General features: G+C 38.5%; 1 protein-coding gene across 9 annotated transcripts in view; it reads left to right on the top strand.

Annotated features, from left to right (window-relative positions):
* The first annotated feature begins 4283 nt into the window (after positions 1-4283).
* The window catches only part of LARP1B (La ribonucleoprotein 1B), a 105022-nt gene continuing 95192 nt past the window's right edge, over positions 4284-14113 (top strand). For 4 of the 9 annotated variants that reach the window (XR_004313610.1, XR_004313611.1, XR_004313612.1 and 1 more), the window contains exons 1-3: positions 4607-5501; positions 12216-12274; positions 12642-12701. Coding sequence is in view for 6 of the 9 variants with exons in the window: in XM_032463137.1 (XP_032319028.1) it covers positions 4997-5501; positions 12216-12274; positions 12642-12701 (624 nt within the window). In the remaining 3 variants the exon portion in view is untranslated. Of the gene's footprint in view, positions 4526-4605; positions 5502-12215; positions 12275-12641; positions 12702-14113 lie in introns of those variants that run through there. The other 5 variants (XM_032463116.1, XM_032463126.1, XM_032463142.1 and 2 more) reach the window with 4 other exon arrangements.

The following is a 14113-nucleotide window of genomic DNA, read 5'->3' on the forward strand; positions in this document are numbered from 1 at the left end:
AGTAAGGATAAGTATTAGTTTGTGAAGCTTTTGGTTCAATTATACATATCAGGTCATGATGTGTGAAAGCTACTGCACTGTGCATTCTGCCTCTGTGTAAGTTCCTGAACTGACCCATTTACCAGCATATCCCTAGGGTCTAGCCCAGTCACTGGACCACAATAAGCTCTCAGTGAATATTTATTGATTAAAATAAGCCATGGTAAGTATTAAGAAGCTGATAAAAAGACTCTTCTCTAATATCTGTACAAAGTTTATTTTTTCTGATGTCAACCACTGAAGTTCATTTGAACTTGAATTTAAAGATCTCATTTATGTTGTGCCAATATTCATAAAGCTAGATTAATAGTAAATACAACTGGGTAGTATGAAGAGTTCAGAAAGGCTATTAGTCCTTTGTACACCCTATTGTTTGAAAATCCTTGTTCTTCGAAAACTGGATGAGGAAAGTTATAGTTCCTTGAGCTTATACTTTATGTTTTTAAAAGATTAAATATTATTATTATTTCTGTTATTTCAAGCGATTGTAAAAAAAAAAAAAAAGACAGTTTTGAGTATCAATCCTAGCTATTCCTGGCTCAGAGTTTTTAGGCAAGACAAACTTTTGAGTTCCTAGTCTGTTTAAGTGGCGAATGAAAACTTACCTCCTTAGGAACAACAATCTGGTTGAAAGGTAGCCTAAATTGTTTTGAAGCCATACTTACATGGCAAGCACAATATTTTTACCTATTTGTATGATACAGATAAGGATTAAAAGAGTAAAATTTTCTAAAGATGCTTTTGTTCTCATTTATATCTAAGATTGAATATGGCAGTTGTATTAATTGAAGGAAAGGAGCAAAGCCTTTCAAACACATTAGCATTGATACTACCTTGAAGGTTAGAGATAATTGGAAGTATTTCGTACTTATCTGAACATTGGTTCATAATTAAAATTATTATTATGATAGCTATTATTATGATAAACAGGGCCCAAGGCCCTGCAGCTGGAGGCAATGATGGCTCAGTATACCTTGTTTAAAAATCCATCTTTTTAAAAGTCGTTATTTTATAGGAAGTTAAAAAATCTCTGGGTTCAGTTTTATCTTCTTGAACTGTAGGACTTTGAAATAGATTATATTTAATGCATTCTTTGAAACCTCTCTAGTATGCAGTACAGCTATCTGCACATTGGGTTTTTGCCAGGCTGCACCTAAATTGCACTGGTAATAAAAACAAAGATCTTGACGTTCTCTTGGGACTTTAATCTCCTGAGACACCAGAGGGAGGAGGAGGAGGAGGAGGAGGAGTGAGTTCAATCATCTGAAGATATATTAGCATACTCTAAACAAGAGAAACAAGATTTATCTTTTTAAAGGCTCATTTGAACAATGAGATCATTAAGTTTGTATAAGGGTAATTACTTTAGGTGTCTTATAACTTCTGAGGGCCTAGAGAACCATTCTCCCTTCTTTGAAAAGAGAGCCCTATACCTCTGCTCTAGATTCTCGTTTTCCATTAAAAAACAAACACACACACACACACACACACACACAAAACAGGCTTCTAACCTCAGTAATTCAGTAAAATTAAGGCTACATACCCTGGCTAAGCATATTTAAAAAGAAAAATAGTATTATTGAGCTCAGCTCTTTGGTAAGCATTTTACACATATTATCTCACATAATTGTATCAAAAGGTCTAAGCAGAGGCAGAGAGGCTGGCCAATTAAGAGGCCGTAACAGTATTACAGAAGCATGAGAGCAGCTTGGAGTATGCTGGTGGCAGAGGAGAAAGCAGGTCTTGACAGACACTTGGAAGGCATTACCAGCTGGTTTCCGTGAGTGCTTAAAACACTGCCTGGCAGATGGTTGAGAAGTATTTGTAAAAGAATGGATTATAGAGGGTGAGGATTATGGGGGTAAAAGGATGACTCCTGGGTTATCTGGACTCCTAGGTTATATGGACTCCTAGGTTATATGGTGGTGCCATTCACTAAGACAGGGAAAGGGAAGAAAAACTGGTTAAAGGACTTATTCTCTCACATTCCCCCTGATAACTGGTGTTCCCATTCCTATTGCCTTGATGGCAGTATTTTGAACTAAATAACTTGTATTTTCAGGCCAGATGGGGATCCTACCCAAGGGCCAATAATCCGTAGGATGAATAATGATTTGTGTGATCGGGCTACAAAAAATAAGAGTCTTCCTTCCTTGGGTTTGAACTAAGAAGTAGAGGAAAAATCTGGCAATTAGAGCAGAGGCCAAATGACTTAATCTAATAGAGGTTCAGCAATGGCAAATTAGGTCAGTCAGGTTCCCATAAGATAACAGATGAAAAACTCAAACTGCATAATTTGGAAAGAATTATTAAATTATTTACAGAGGTACAGGTAAGGGTCAGTAAACCAACACGGGATAATGTAGTACCCCCAAGGGCAAGTGGTTATTACACCTAAGGGGCAAAGGGAAGGATCAGAGATTAACTGTACAGAGAGGGATCTGCAGTCAACCCTTGGTAACGCATCTTGGGGAATAAGGACTATGACCTCACTATCTTCTGACTTTGAATCTCCTGCAGATATTTCTCTCTACCTGAATACACTGAGACGGCAGGCAGAGGGATTATCATTGATGTAATCTGGACAGGTCAGCCCTCTGTGACACATGAACAGGAAAGGGTGGAGAAGGGATATGGAGAAGCAAATAGAAGATAGGTGAAACTGTTCCCCAGAGGCAGTTATGCAGAAGCAGGAATTATCAGTATATATTTAAAAGAAGGACAACAAATAGCCAACTCCCTTCACTGACATTAGTGGCACTACACTACAATGAAGATACCCAAACATCTACTGTTGAGTACTTTGGAGACCTTTTGAGTACACATTTACCCTTCTTCTCTCCTTGCAAGCACAACCTATTGCTGAGAGTCTTCCTGTGTTTCTTCAAAAAAGCATCTTGACAATTTTTCACTTAAAAAAAAAAAAAGCAACAAACAAAACCACTAACCATGATTAGGTAACCATGTGAATCTAACTTCAGGGAATCACTCTCCATAACCTTGTTCTCAACTGAATGTCTTTAATTCACGTGTGCTTAAATAGACAGTAAAGCAAAACGTGTATTCTGAGTGTGAATTTGACAGACTTTTATAAGAGAGTCAAGCATCACCTGGCAAAACTCCAAAAGGTTGACTACAACAGGAAGAGGAGTTAGATAGATAGCAGTTAAAAACACAAAGCTTCACCAATAACGGAGCTAGTAGACATGGTGCTTCTCTGGGGATATGCTTAGAGGGGGAAGTACAATCCCTTTTTAATTGGAAATGGGTTTGGGAGGTTGCTTAGGGTCAGGTAAATTGGAAATTAGTACAACAGAAAACAAGAAAGACCTTACTTTTAACTACCTGTTGTAATGTGTGAATAGTTTATTAGCCTTAGGAAAATAAAGGATTTATGCCTAGTACTTTCGAGTAAATTAATAAAAATTTATCTTGAGTTTAATGTGATTGGAACGAGATGTAAGAGAGGGGAGTCCAGTACACATTTTCGGCCTAGTTTTGCAGCCCTTAAAGGAAGCCAGGAGGGACCCATTGGCAAGTCCACACAAATGTCAGGTATAGATATTTTTGAGGGGTAGGAAGGAGGTCCCTCAGAGAAAAAAGGTTTCACCCAGCTGAACCCATTTTCAGCGACCTTACGGTGCGAACAGAACCATTAACTCGCAAATACAAGTACAGGAAACCAGTAACACTCATTTAAGTGCCAAGTACAGAGCTTTTCTGAGATTTTAAAATCTAAAAGTATTTGTACCTGTTTTCTGGTACCTTTTTACATATATCCATTTCAGGAAAAAGTATTTGCAATATGGTTAATTTGTAAACAAGTGTTATCTCTACAAATTAAAAAAAAAATTAAGAGCCGGCAAAGTATTAACAATTTGTTGTACTCCGGAGCACTTTAAAATTACTTCGGATCGTGGGTGAGAATAAGGGCAGGGAAGTGCACTAAACCGAGCGCCAGGGCAAAGGTTTCTTAAAGTTACTTACAAACGAAAGTTTTCATTTTGTACGTGACTCAAGATTACAGGTGACTGCAGTGCCCAGAAGCGCCAGGGGGAAACTTTCTCACCGGGATAAGCGACGGACTCAAGGAGGAAAATGGCCCAGCGGGGTAGCCCCGCCCAATCGGGAGCCGCCCAGGGTAGGTGGCCAAGATTACCCTCCTCGCCTCAGGCCAACTCCACTTCAGGGCCTGGGGCAAAGCCGCCGCCCCGCCCCCGGCCCCACGTGCGTAGCCCGCCCCGCCCCGTGCCCGCAGCTGGCGAAGCGAGGCGCGAGCCCACCGCGAGTCACAGAGGCGGGTGCGCGCCCTGCCCCTGTGCCCGCGGCCTGGGCAGCTGTAGCCCGGGAGCGGGGGAATCGCCCTATTCGCCCTCCTTCCCCCTCGGCTGGCCACTAGCGCGGGGCCGGCCCTCAAGCCGGGTGGCACCCAGGCGGGCTCTTCAGTGGACCACCGCGGGCGGAGGCCTGGCGAGGGCGGCAGCCGGTGAGTAGCCACGTCACGCTCCTCCGGGAGGCTCCGCCCCCGCTCCGGCCTCTCGGGCCGCCCCCTCTACGCCCCCGCGAGCAGTTACCGGCTGAGGGAGCGCGCGCGTCCCTGACTCGGCTAGAGGTTCTTCGGCCCCGGCTTGCTGCGTCTCCGCCGCTGCCCGCGCCAGGTGAGGGCTCGCGGCTCCAGGCTGCGGCGCCCGGCGCGTGTTGGCTGACTCCGGGCTTGCGCCGCTGAGGCGGACTGGGCCGGCGGGCGGTTAGCGCCCTGTTCGACGCGGGGAGAGGCGGCACGCCGGGCGCTGCACGGCCTCAGCCGACGCGGGCGGCCGCGGCGGCGGCGACGGTGGCTGGGCTCTTGGGTTCTCCACCTCAGACCGGAGCCAGTCGGTGTCCCGGCGGAGAGACGGGCAGCCGGGCTCCCTGGCCCCGGGCCCCCCCCGGCTGGGGCGGCTGGGGCAAGGGGACAATGTCTGCTCGGGCCCCAGTGCCCGCCGCTCACTCTCGGGAGGAGCCGCCCGCGGCAGCTGCTGAGAGGGAGTCGCTGTCGGCCGCGGCGAGCCGGCAGGCCGAGCAGCTGCCCTCGTTCGAACGGGAGGGCAAGGAGGCGGCGAGGGAGGAAAGGGCCGCTACCACCACCAGCGCGGGGGCGCGGGGAGAGCCGTCGCCGGCGCCGGTGCTGGGACACAGCGTGCCCCAGGCGGCCGTGCCCGTGAAGCCCCTGGCGCTGCACCTGGCGCACAAGGCGCGCGGGCCCGGGGGCCCCTTTGGCGGGGAGCCGACGCCACCGCTGTTGCGGGACCCGGCGGCCGAGGACGCCCGGGAGAAGGAGGTGGCCACCAGCCCTGAGGAAAAGCTGCAGCCGCCGCCGCTGCCCCCTAAGGAGAATCCCTGGACCAAAAAACCTCCCCAGCACCTGTCCCCCGCCGGGACGGGGCCACTGCCACCGTCCCCGCTGGAAATCCTGGAGGCAGGTCTGTGGCGGCTCTGCGGTGGGCACTGGGAGGGTGTGTCCAGGGGCCACGCGCGTGGCGGCGGAGGGCTCGCGCGGGGCTGGGGGAGGGGTTAGGCCTCCTTTCCCTGTCAGTCCGAGATATTTCGTTCCAAGGTGTCATTCAGTCTGCCTATTTACATAAATGGACATCTGGGAAGGGAGCAGCAGGAAGAGGTGGGACCTCGGGTTCTCCTTGACTGGTGGGGCACCGCGCGGGTAGTGTAGCTGAGCCGCTGGGCTGGCACGGGCTCAATTACGTCTTGCCTCCACGTGTTAGTGACACGAGAAAGCTGACTTTAGGTAGGTGTTGCAGTTCATCCTGTAGAATAGCTTCTGTGGGCTTTTTTTTTTTTTTTTAAGGTGACTTAGCAAGTCGGAGCAAGATGATTTACTTCGAAGTGGAAGCACAGTTGTGATTTTTAAAAATTGAAATAACTGATTAGCTGAAAATCTCAATGTTTTCAAAACAGTCCTAAACGGTCATATTAAAAACGAGTTTAAAAAAGAGACTATACTGTAGTTGCTACTAAAACGCTTTGAGTTATGATTGTGGTGGAAAATAATTGAAATAGGACAGTTTTTTGCGCATTAGTAAATTGTAGTCTAACGTTGTTAGGTCTCTTTCCCTTTAGAGGAGATAAAATTATGCCACTGCATTTGAATGCTGACCATTGCAGTATGGCCCTTGCTGCTTTTGGTTATAGCAACTGCAGGTTTGTTTTTTTTTTAAGTGGAAATACTAAACAAAACGAAGACAAAAAGCAATAACTCCTAGTTTTGCTTTTTAATTAAATTGTAGTAAATTAATAGAAATTTTCATATAGAAGTTACAGCTATTTGCTTGCAAGTCTTCACTTTTCCTAGAATTAAAAGCTAACAGTGGAAGCTTTGAGCACATTTGCCGGGTTTTGAGGATCAAATGAGATAAAAAGATATGGTTAAATATAAGGTGATTGTTAGAGACACATATTGCATGTATGTTAACATTTCTTCGGAGGAACTGCAATAGAGTGAGATGTGTCGATTTCTTTAACTTTTGCACATAAATACTCACCATTCTTGATAAATTTTGACACTTGGAGAAAAAGCCACTTAAAAATTTGCTCTAAATTTAATGCCGTCATTCTCTTCTAGCTGTGATCTACTTAATGCTATTAATAACTGAAGAGAACAAAATCTCCATTAAATTTAGTGAAGAGAAAACCCTAGTGAATCTTAATGACTGTCTCACCTCCCTACTTCTAGACTTAACTCAGATTATATTATACGTTCTATTCAGCGAGCTACAAAAAAAAAACCCCACTTGATTGTAAAATCATTTTGACAGGTTTTAAAACTTTCAGGATGAGACTCAGAAAATTTAGTTGGAAATGATCTTGTGAAAATATAGTTTAATGTAATTAATCTATAGGTGCCTTCATTAGGGATCTTAATCTTTGTTGGAGATTAGGAACATGGTGATGTTTGATATATGGTGTGGTTCATGGGAATTTTAATTTTGCTGATGACTCTGTAGGCAACAGTTTCTGTTCTTGGAATCCATTCTGGGCCCACAGGAATAACGTTTTTCAGACTTAGAGTATTGTAGTAACTTTATAGTCTCTCCCCAGTACTAACTCTCCACTGTTCTACCACAGCTTCTATTTGCAATTGAATATTTTAGGCAACTAAGATGGTAGTATAGAACTGCACAATGTGTGTGTGTGTGTGTTTATGTGTGTGTGTATATATATACACACACACACATAGATATTTTGAAGTATAGTCAGTGTACAATGTTGTGTCAGTTTCTGGTGTACAGCATAATGCTTCAGTCATATATGAACATATATTTGTTTTCATATTCTTTTTCACTGTAAGTTACTGCATGCTATTGAATATAGTTCCCTGTGCTATACAGTATGAACTTGTTTATTTTATATATGTTAGTTAGTATGTGCTAGTTAGTATCTGTTAATCTCAAACTCCCAATTTATCCCTTCCCCGCCTGGTAACCATAAGATTGTTTTCTATGTCTGTGAGTCTGTTTCTGTTTTGTAAAATTCATTTTTTTTAGATTCTGCATATAAGTGATATCATATGGTGTTTTTCTTTCTCTTTCTGGCTTCGCTTAGAATGACAATCTCCAGGTCCATCCATGTTGCTGCAAATGGCATTATTTTATTATTTTTTATGGCTGAGTAGTATTCCATTGTATAAATATACCACAACTTTATCCAGTCATCTGTCGATGGACATTTAGATGTTTCCATGTCTTGGCTATTGTAAATAGTGCTGCTATGAACATTGGGGTGCATGTATCTTTTTGAATTAAGATTCCCTCTGGATATATGCCTGGGAGTGGGATTGCTGGATAGAACTGCACAATTTGGATTCTCCTCCAGATACTGTTACTACCTAGTTGACTTTTGGCAAGATTTCTGTGCCTTATAAATGAATGAAGTGGATGTATTTTCTCTTTCAGTTCTTAATACCAAAGTGCTATCTATAACCTGTGTTCCTTGGCTTCCTGTTTACCTAAGCAAATTTGCAACCTCAAAAGTAATGAAATAGAAGCAGAGGACCTTTAGGGTCTAGAGTAGGTACAAACTAGGAGAGTGTTAATATAATGTGTTAGTGGGAGACTTGTGCATTTTATCCTGTAAATCAGGATATTCTTGAGAGGGAAAGAAAAGGATATTAATTATGCAGTAATAACAGACTTAAACTCTCTGTCCTAGCCAAACCTGAATTTACTGTCACTCACTTAATGAGGTACAGGGATTCCGTGCACAAAATTTTGCCAGAAAGTTTATTATGAGAGATAGAAACATTATAGGAAATGTAGGGGAATATTTCAGGACTGCTAATCATGAATTTTCTGTTAGAACCTGCAGTTCTAACTGAACTGCAAGTGAGGCATTTTTACTTCTTCATCTCTTCTGACACACTTTCTTCCACTTTTGGGATGGTTCTGGCTTGGGTATTGCTCTTTCTGGTAATCCTGATAAAGCCCTTTATTCAGCCAAAGCCTTCCCCATAGGAGAGGCCTAGAATAGTGTCACTGCAATCTTGAATTCCAGTCTCCTGACCAGAAAGAATTCTCCCCGAGTCCTCGTTTAAAGTTTTATTTATTTTGGAGACCTTTATTAAAATCATAATATGGTATTTAATAATTACTAATCTGTAGTTATGATTATGTTTTGCATAGTACAAATCAGCTTTCTAATACAATTTTCATTCTTTAATTCACAGAAATGGTGTATAAAAATACTGATTTTTTTCATCTTTTTTTCCTTAGTTTTTTTGACCCTATCAATCCTCTTTTCTCCAAATGTGTTTCCCAGAGACCTCAAATAAGCTTACTGTTACTCTAATAAGATGCTATTATATAAATGATACATAAGTATGTTCTTATAAGAATGGAACTTTTGATCCCTTCAAAAAAGGAGATAATCATCTTACCAGTTTGCTAAATATCCTTTCAGTCCTTTCAATGCAATTACTTCTATATAGAGCATTTTGTATATGCATTTAGAACATTTTTAATTTAAAGTATTGGTTGCTGATTTTCTTTTTCTTTACAGTTAGTCAGTTTATTTTTTTTATAATTATAATTAACATTAGTTTCAGGTATACAACATAATGATTCAATATTTGTGTGTTGTGAAATGATCACCATAAGATTAGTTAACTACCATCTACATACTTAGTTATAAAAATTTTATCTTATAATGAAGTTGAACATTTTAAATTTCAGCTTCAAAAAAATTGCTGAGAAATGGTCCATAAGTGTAACTGACATAGTCAGTTAAGCCATTTACCTATTGATCAACATCTTGATTGTTTCAGACATTTTTATACACACCTCTTATACACTTTTGATTTTCTCTAGAATAAGTGAAATTGATACTCCCACTTTTACAGCATGAGAAGTAGTTTTTTTTTTACATTAAAAAAACTTATTTACTGTGGCAAAACAGCATGTTATGACATTTTCCCCTAAAATATAATAAAATATATGAAATATTGATAACTATCAATGAATTTTCTTAATTGAAACTTTCCTAAAGATTATGGTCATGAAAATTTAAGTGAATAAAGTTGCCCCTGTTATGTTGCAAGTTTTTGTTTTCAGTATCCAAGCTCTTAAAATGAACTGTTTTCCTATTTGGAATTAGCTTCTTATAGATTTAGATGTTAGAATAATATGCAAAAAAAGTTGTATTTGTATGATGTCTCACCAGTGATGTTTGAAAAATAAAAGTATGAAGATTACACACTTGTTCGTGTTTATTTATATGTACTTGGGACCACTAGTAGCTTAGTTTTCTTCATCTGTCTGAAAAAATTTTCTTAATTAAAATTTCTTTATTTAAAGGTTTTTCAGGTTGTCTTGGTTTTTCAGTCTTAGGTTTTCTCTAATGACATGCCAGGGTAATTTCCTCCATTTTGGTTGGAACATGGGAAAATGAAAAATTTCTTTTCTTAGGCTTGTTTTTATCTGTTCTATATGTATATATAAAATACATATGTATATATAAAATACTTTAAACCTGGTAGATTTTTTCCATGTCAATATGTACAGATTTATCTTATTTCTAAAAATTTTTATATTTTATGTAAATGTACCAATAATATAACTATCCCATATTATTGAATGTAGATATTATTTATTTAAATACAGTTATTAGCAGAGCTGCAGTGAGTATCTTATACAGACAACTTAGTACCTTGTCTTGATTCCCAGATAATTTCCCAGAAATGGAATTGCTTCATTAGAAAGTGTATACATTTTAAATGATTGATTACTCTTGAGAGGTTCTACTATTTCACTCTCATTCCAACAATATCAGAGAAATGTCCATTTTATCAGTATGACAGGTGAAAAATGTTTTAGTTTACATTTCTTAGAGCAATTGAGTGCCATTTCATGTTTGGCCACTGGTATTTCTTATTTGAATCATCTGTTTATCTTTTACTCAGATTTGTTTTTTTTAAAGCTCATTGTCATCCTTTTAACCAGAAAAGACTGGGTTGATGAGGTGGTCTGAGTGAGCAGCACACAGTACTTCCTTCTGTTGGACTTGGAATTAGACAAATATGTCCACAATTGGCATTGCACAACTGCAGGTTCCCCTTCTACTTTTGTTGGGCAGTGTGCCCTTTGAAGTTGGCAGCACAAAGGAGCAGATTAGAATGCTTGCTCTCTGTGGACAGCTAGGTCCCAAAGAAAAGTGGGCAGGGTGCTAGCTTTGCAAATTTAGTTCCTTTTCCTAAACTCACTAATTAGGAAACTTAATTTCCGTGGGAGGAATTGGAACTTGGGAACAGGAATTTTCTGGGGAAAGTCTTCCTTTCAGAAAAGTAAATTTACTGTGAGGGCCATTAGGTAACCAATATTAAGAAATCACTCTTTCCTATCCCAGAGTATTCAGCCACATTGGCCAACATAGTTTGTCAAATACCTTGTGATGAGAATAAATTACGATATTGATAAACTAAATATCCAAATTGCAATGTGTACATAAAGATACTCCATTATTAAAATGTCAGCATTATACAGGCCATAGAGTTAAGTGTGAAATTTTTTTCCCATTATATTTTTTAAGGAGGAGTTAAAAGATGAGAGATTAAAATTTAAACAAAAGTCCAAAGTTTTTGAATCCAAAAGAATTGACTGCAATCAAAATCTCTTGTCCTTTTATTTTTAAATGTGAAGAAATAAAAATCGATTCTTCCTCTCCAACCCCTTTACTCACTTTTGGCTAGAGATTATCATCAGTGTCTGGGTAGAGTATGGTACCACATTCATTTTTAAATCATATTTGTAATTTTTTTGCAAATGATTTTTCTTAAATAATTATCCTTATGCACATTTACATTCATGTTTACACATATGTGTACCTAAAGTATAAAGAAGTATAAAGCAAATACCCATGTACTCACTATTCTGCTTTAGAAATAGAATTAATACAATATTCAAGATACCAGTGTGCCCAGCCCTGATGATATCTTGAGCCTTCATTCATCTTTCATAAGTACTCTATCTTAGTTAAGTATTTCTGGGCTTTAACTCAAAGATTGCTTTATTTTAGCCTGTGAATTAGTCACTTCCATGATTTATGGGATTCATGTTTTGCTAAATTATTGTGTTTTCCATAGTTGCAGATCCCATGTTTATTCTACTTTTTAATATTTACTTCAGGCCATGTTTAGCTAGATGATATGCCATCTGGTCATCATGCTAGATAGTGAATCAAGGTAAAAGACAGGATTATGGTTCCCAAACTTTGTTTTCAAGGGCAAATAGTTTGAAGTTTTCTGACTTATTTTCTGGATGGCTCTTTGATGAGTGTGAATTTATTTGTATATAATATGTATAGAAAAATGTATCCCATTAGGAATTTATTTACTAACTTTTCTGTATTAAAATATATTTCTAATTTTTCCATGTTGTATTCTGATAGTGAAAGGATTGGTCTATCAGTTCAGTGTAAGTAAGCTGTTAATATTTTCTACTTCTTCATTTAAACACTGAAGACCACTTTGAATCTATGTTTAAAATGTAGTTGATTTCTTGTTAGGAATTTGTCTCAGCTTTGGATTTTGTTGAAAATATTGACTACACTGACTTACTGAAGTTGGTTTCATAGTTATTTTGTTAAATATATGGAATGATACGGTTGTAAAAACAAGTCTTTTTTTTTTTTAGACCTCAATTCCCCCAAAATTATAAAAGCAGGAAAACCTAAGACAAAGAAATCCAACAAGGTATGTCTTTAAAGGAAATAGTTTTTAACTATAATGATTTCGAAAGGAACTCTTCTTAGATTATAGTGTATTTTTCTTTCCTATCATTGTTAGTTTAAAGTTACTATACTAGAGAATTGTAATCTTCATCCAAATCCCCATATGCCTTTGTTAACCCTGTGTCTGTCAATTTAGTCAATGTCATTGTATTAGAAATTGGACTGTAAGACCAAAGCATTCTTCTTACAACGTTCTATTGTTTGGAGAAGGTTTTAGATTAATTTGACAAGTGAATACATACAATTGAATGTAGGTGATTTAAAACATTTCTTTCACTTCAAAAAATTTCTGATTTACAGACATAAATTTTGTTGTTGTTACTTCTTAGGCTAGTGATTTCAGCGATATGGCGAATTGGCCAACACCAAGTGAATTAGTAAGCACTGGAGTGAGTATTGTTTTTTAAGACTTATTTTTAATAAAGGGAAAATATTGTCATTTCAACATGTGGAATTTATTTTACTTCAAATTTAGAGAATTGCATTAATAAAATACCCATTTTTTCAGATACCTTGATTTCATTCATCACATTGCCTTCATCTGGTTGTATTCTCAGGACCTTACATTTGGAAGGGATGGGGTACCATGCTGTCATCTTCACGTAATACCTACAAATAGATTAATTTTTAATATAATGTGTGTAATTGAAGCCCACTTTGTGTTTCAGAATTTTTTCTATATATATATTTTTTTGATCTATCATCCTTTCAATGTGTTCAAGCCCTAATTACACATATATACACACACACATATATGCATGTATATCATATCAAGAAATATTCAGTGAATGGATTTTTGATTTAGCTATGAAAGAAACTCTAAAAGATGGTTTTGAGATATTCTATCAAAAGACATTAGAGGAGTAGCAAACATTGTTATTTGGTTGCATGTTTTCATTTGACACTGTACACTTTGCTGTTTGTAATTTGTGCATAGTTGTAAATAATATATATAAAACAGCTTAAGTAGTGTATAAGTGACATAATAAACTATACATATATAAAGTTTGCAGTTTGGTGTATTTTGACTTGTGAAACCATTGGCACAAACAAGATGACGAACTTAACCAGTACCTCAAAAGTTTCCTCATACTCCTTTGTAATTCTCCCTGTTACATTCCCACTGTCATCCCAGGCAACCACTGATATGTTTTCTGACACTTAGTTAAGTTGTGTTTTCTATAATTTTATGTAAGTGGAGTCATACAGTATGTATTTTTTTTTTCTGGCTTTCATTCAGCTTAATTATTTTGAGATTTATTTATGTAATATGTATTAGTTGTTCATTCCTTCTTATTACTGAGTAGTATTCCATTGTATGGATATAAGTGTTTATCCATTCATCTATTGATGGACATTTGTGTTGATTTCACTTTTTGGCTGTTACAAATAAGGCTGCTGTACAAACACTTGTGTAGAGAATTTTCTATGGATATATGCTTTCATTTATCTTGGGAGTAGAGGGTTGAATATTATGGTAGCTATTTGTTAACTTTTTAAACTACCAAACTTTTTATTCCTACCAGCAATGTATGAGAATTATAGTTATTCTGCATTCTTACTGGTACTTGATGTGGTCAGCCTTTTAAATTAATTTTAGTCAGTCTAGTAGGTGTAGGGTGGTATTGCATTGTAGTTTTAATTTGCATTTTTCTGACTAGTGATATCAAGCACCTTTTCATATGCCATCATTATATCTTTTCGCTAAAGCATCAGTTCAACTCTAGCCCATTTTTAAATTGTTTTCTTGTTACTGCATCTTGAATTCATTATATATTTTGGATACAAGTACTTTTGTCAA

This window comes from Camelus ferus, chromosome 2, assembly GCF_009834535.1.
Source record: "Camelus ferus isolate YT-003-E chromosome 2, BCGSAC_Cfer_1.0, whole genome shotgun sequence".
NCBI classification, from domain to species: Eukaryota; Metazoa; Chordata; class Mammalia; order Artiodactyla; family Camelidae; genus Camelus; species Camelus ferus.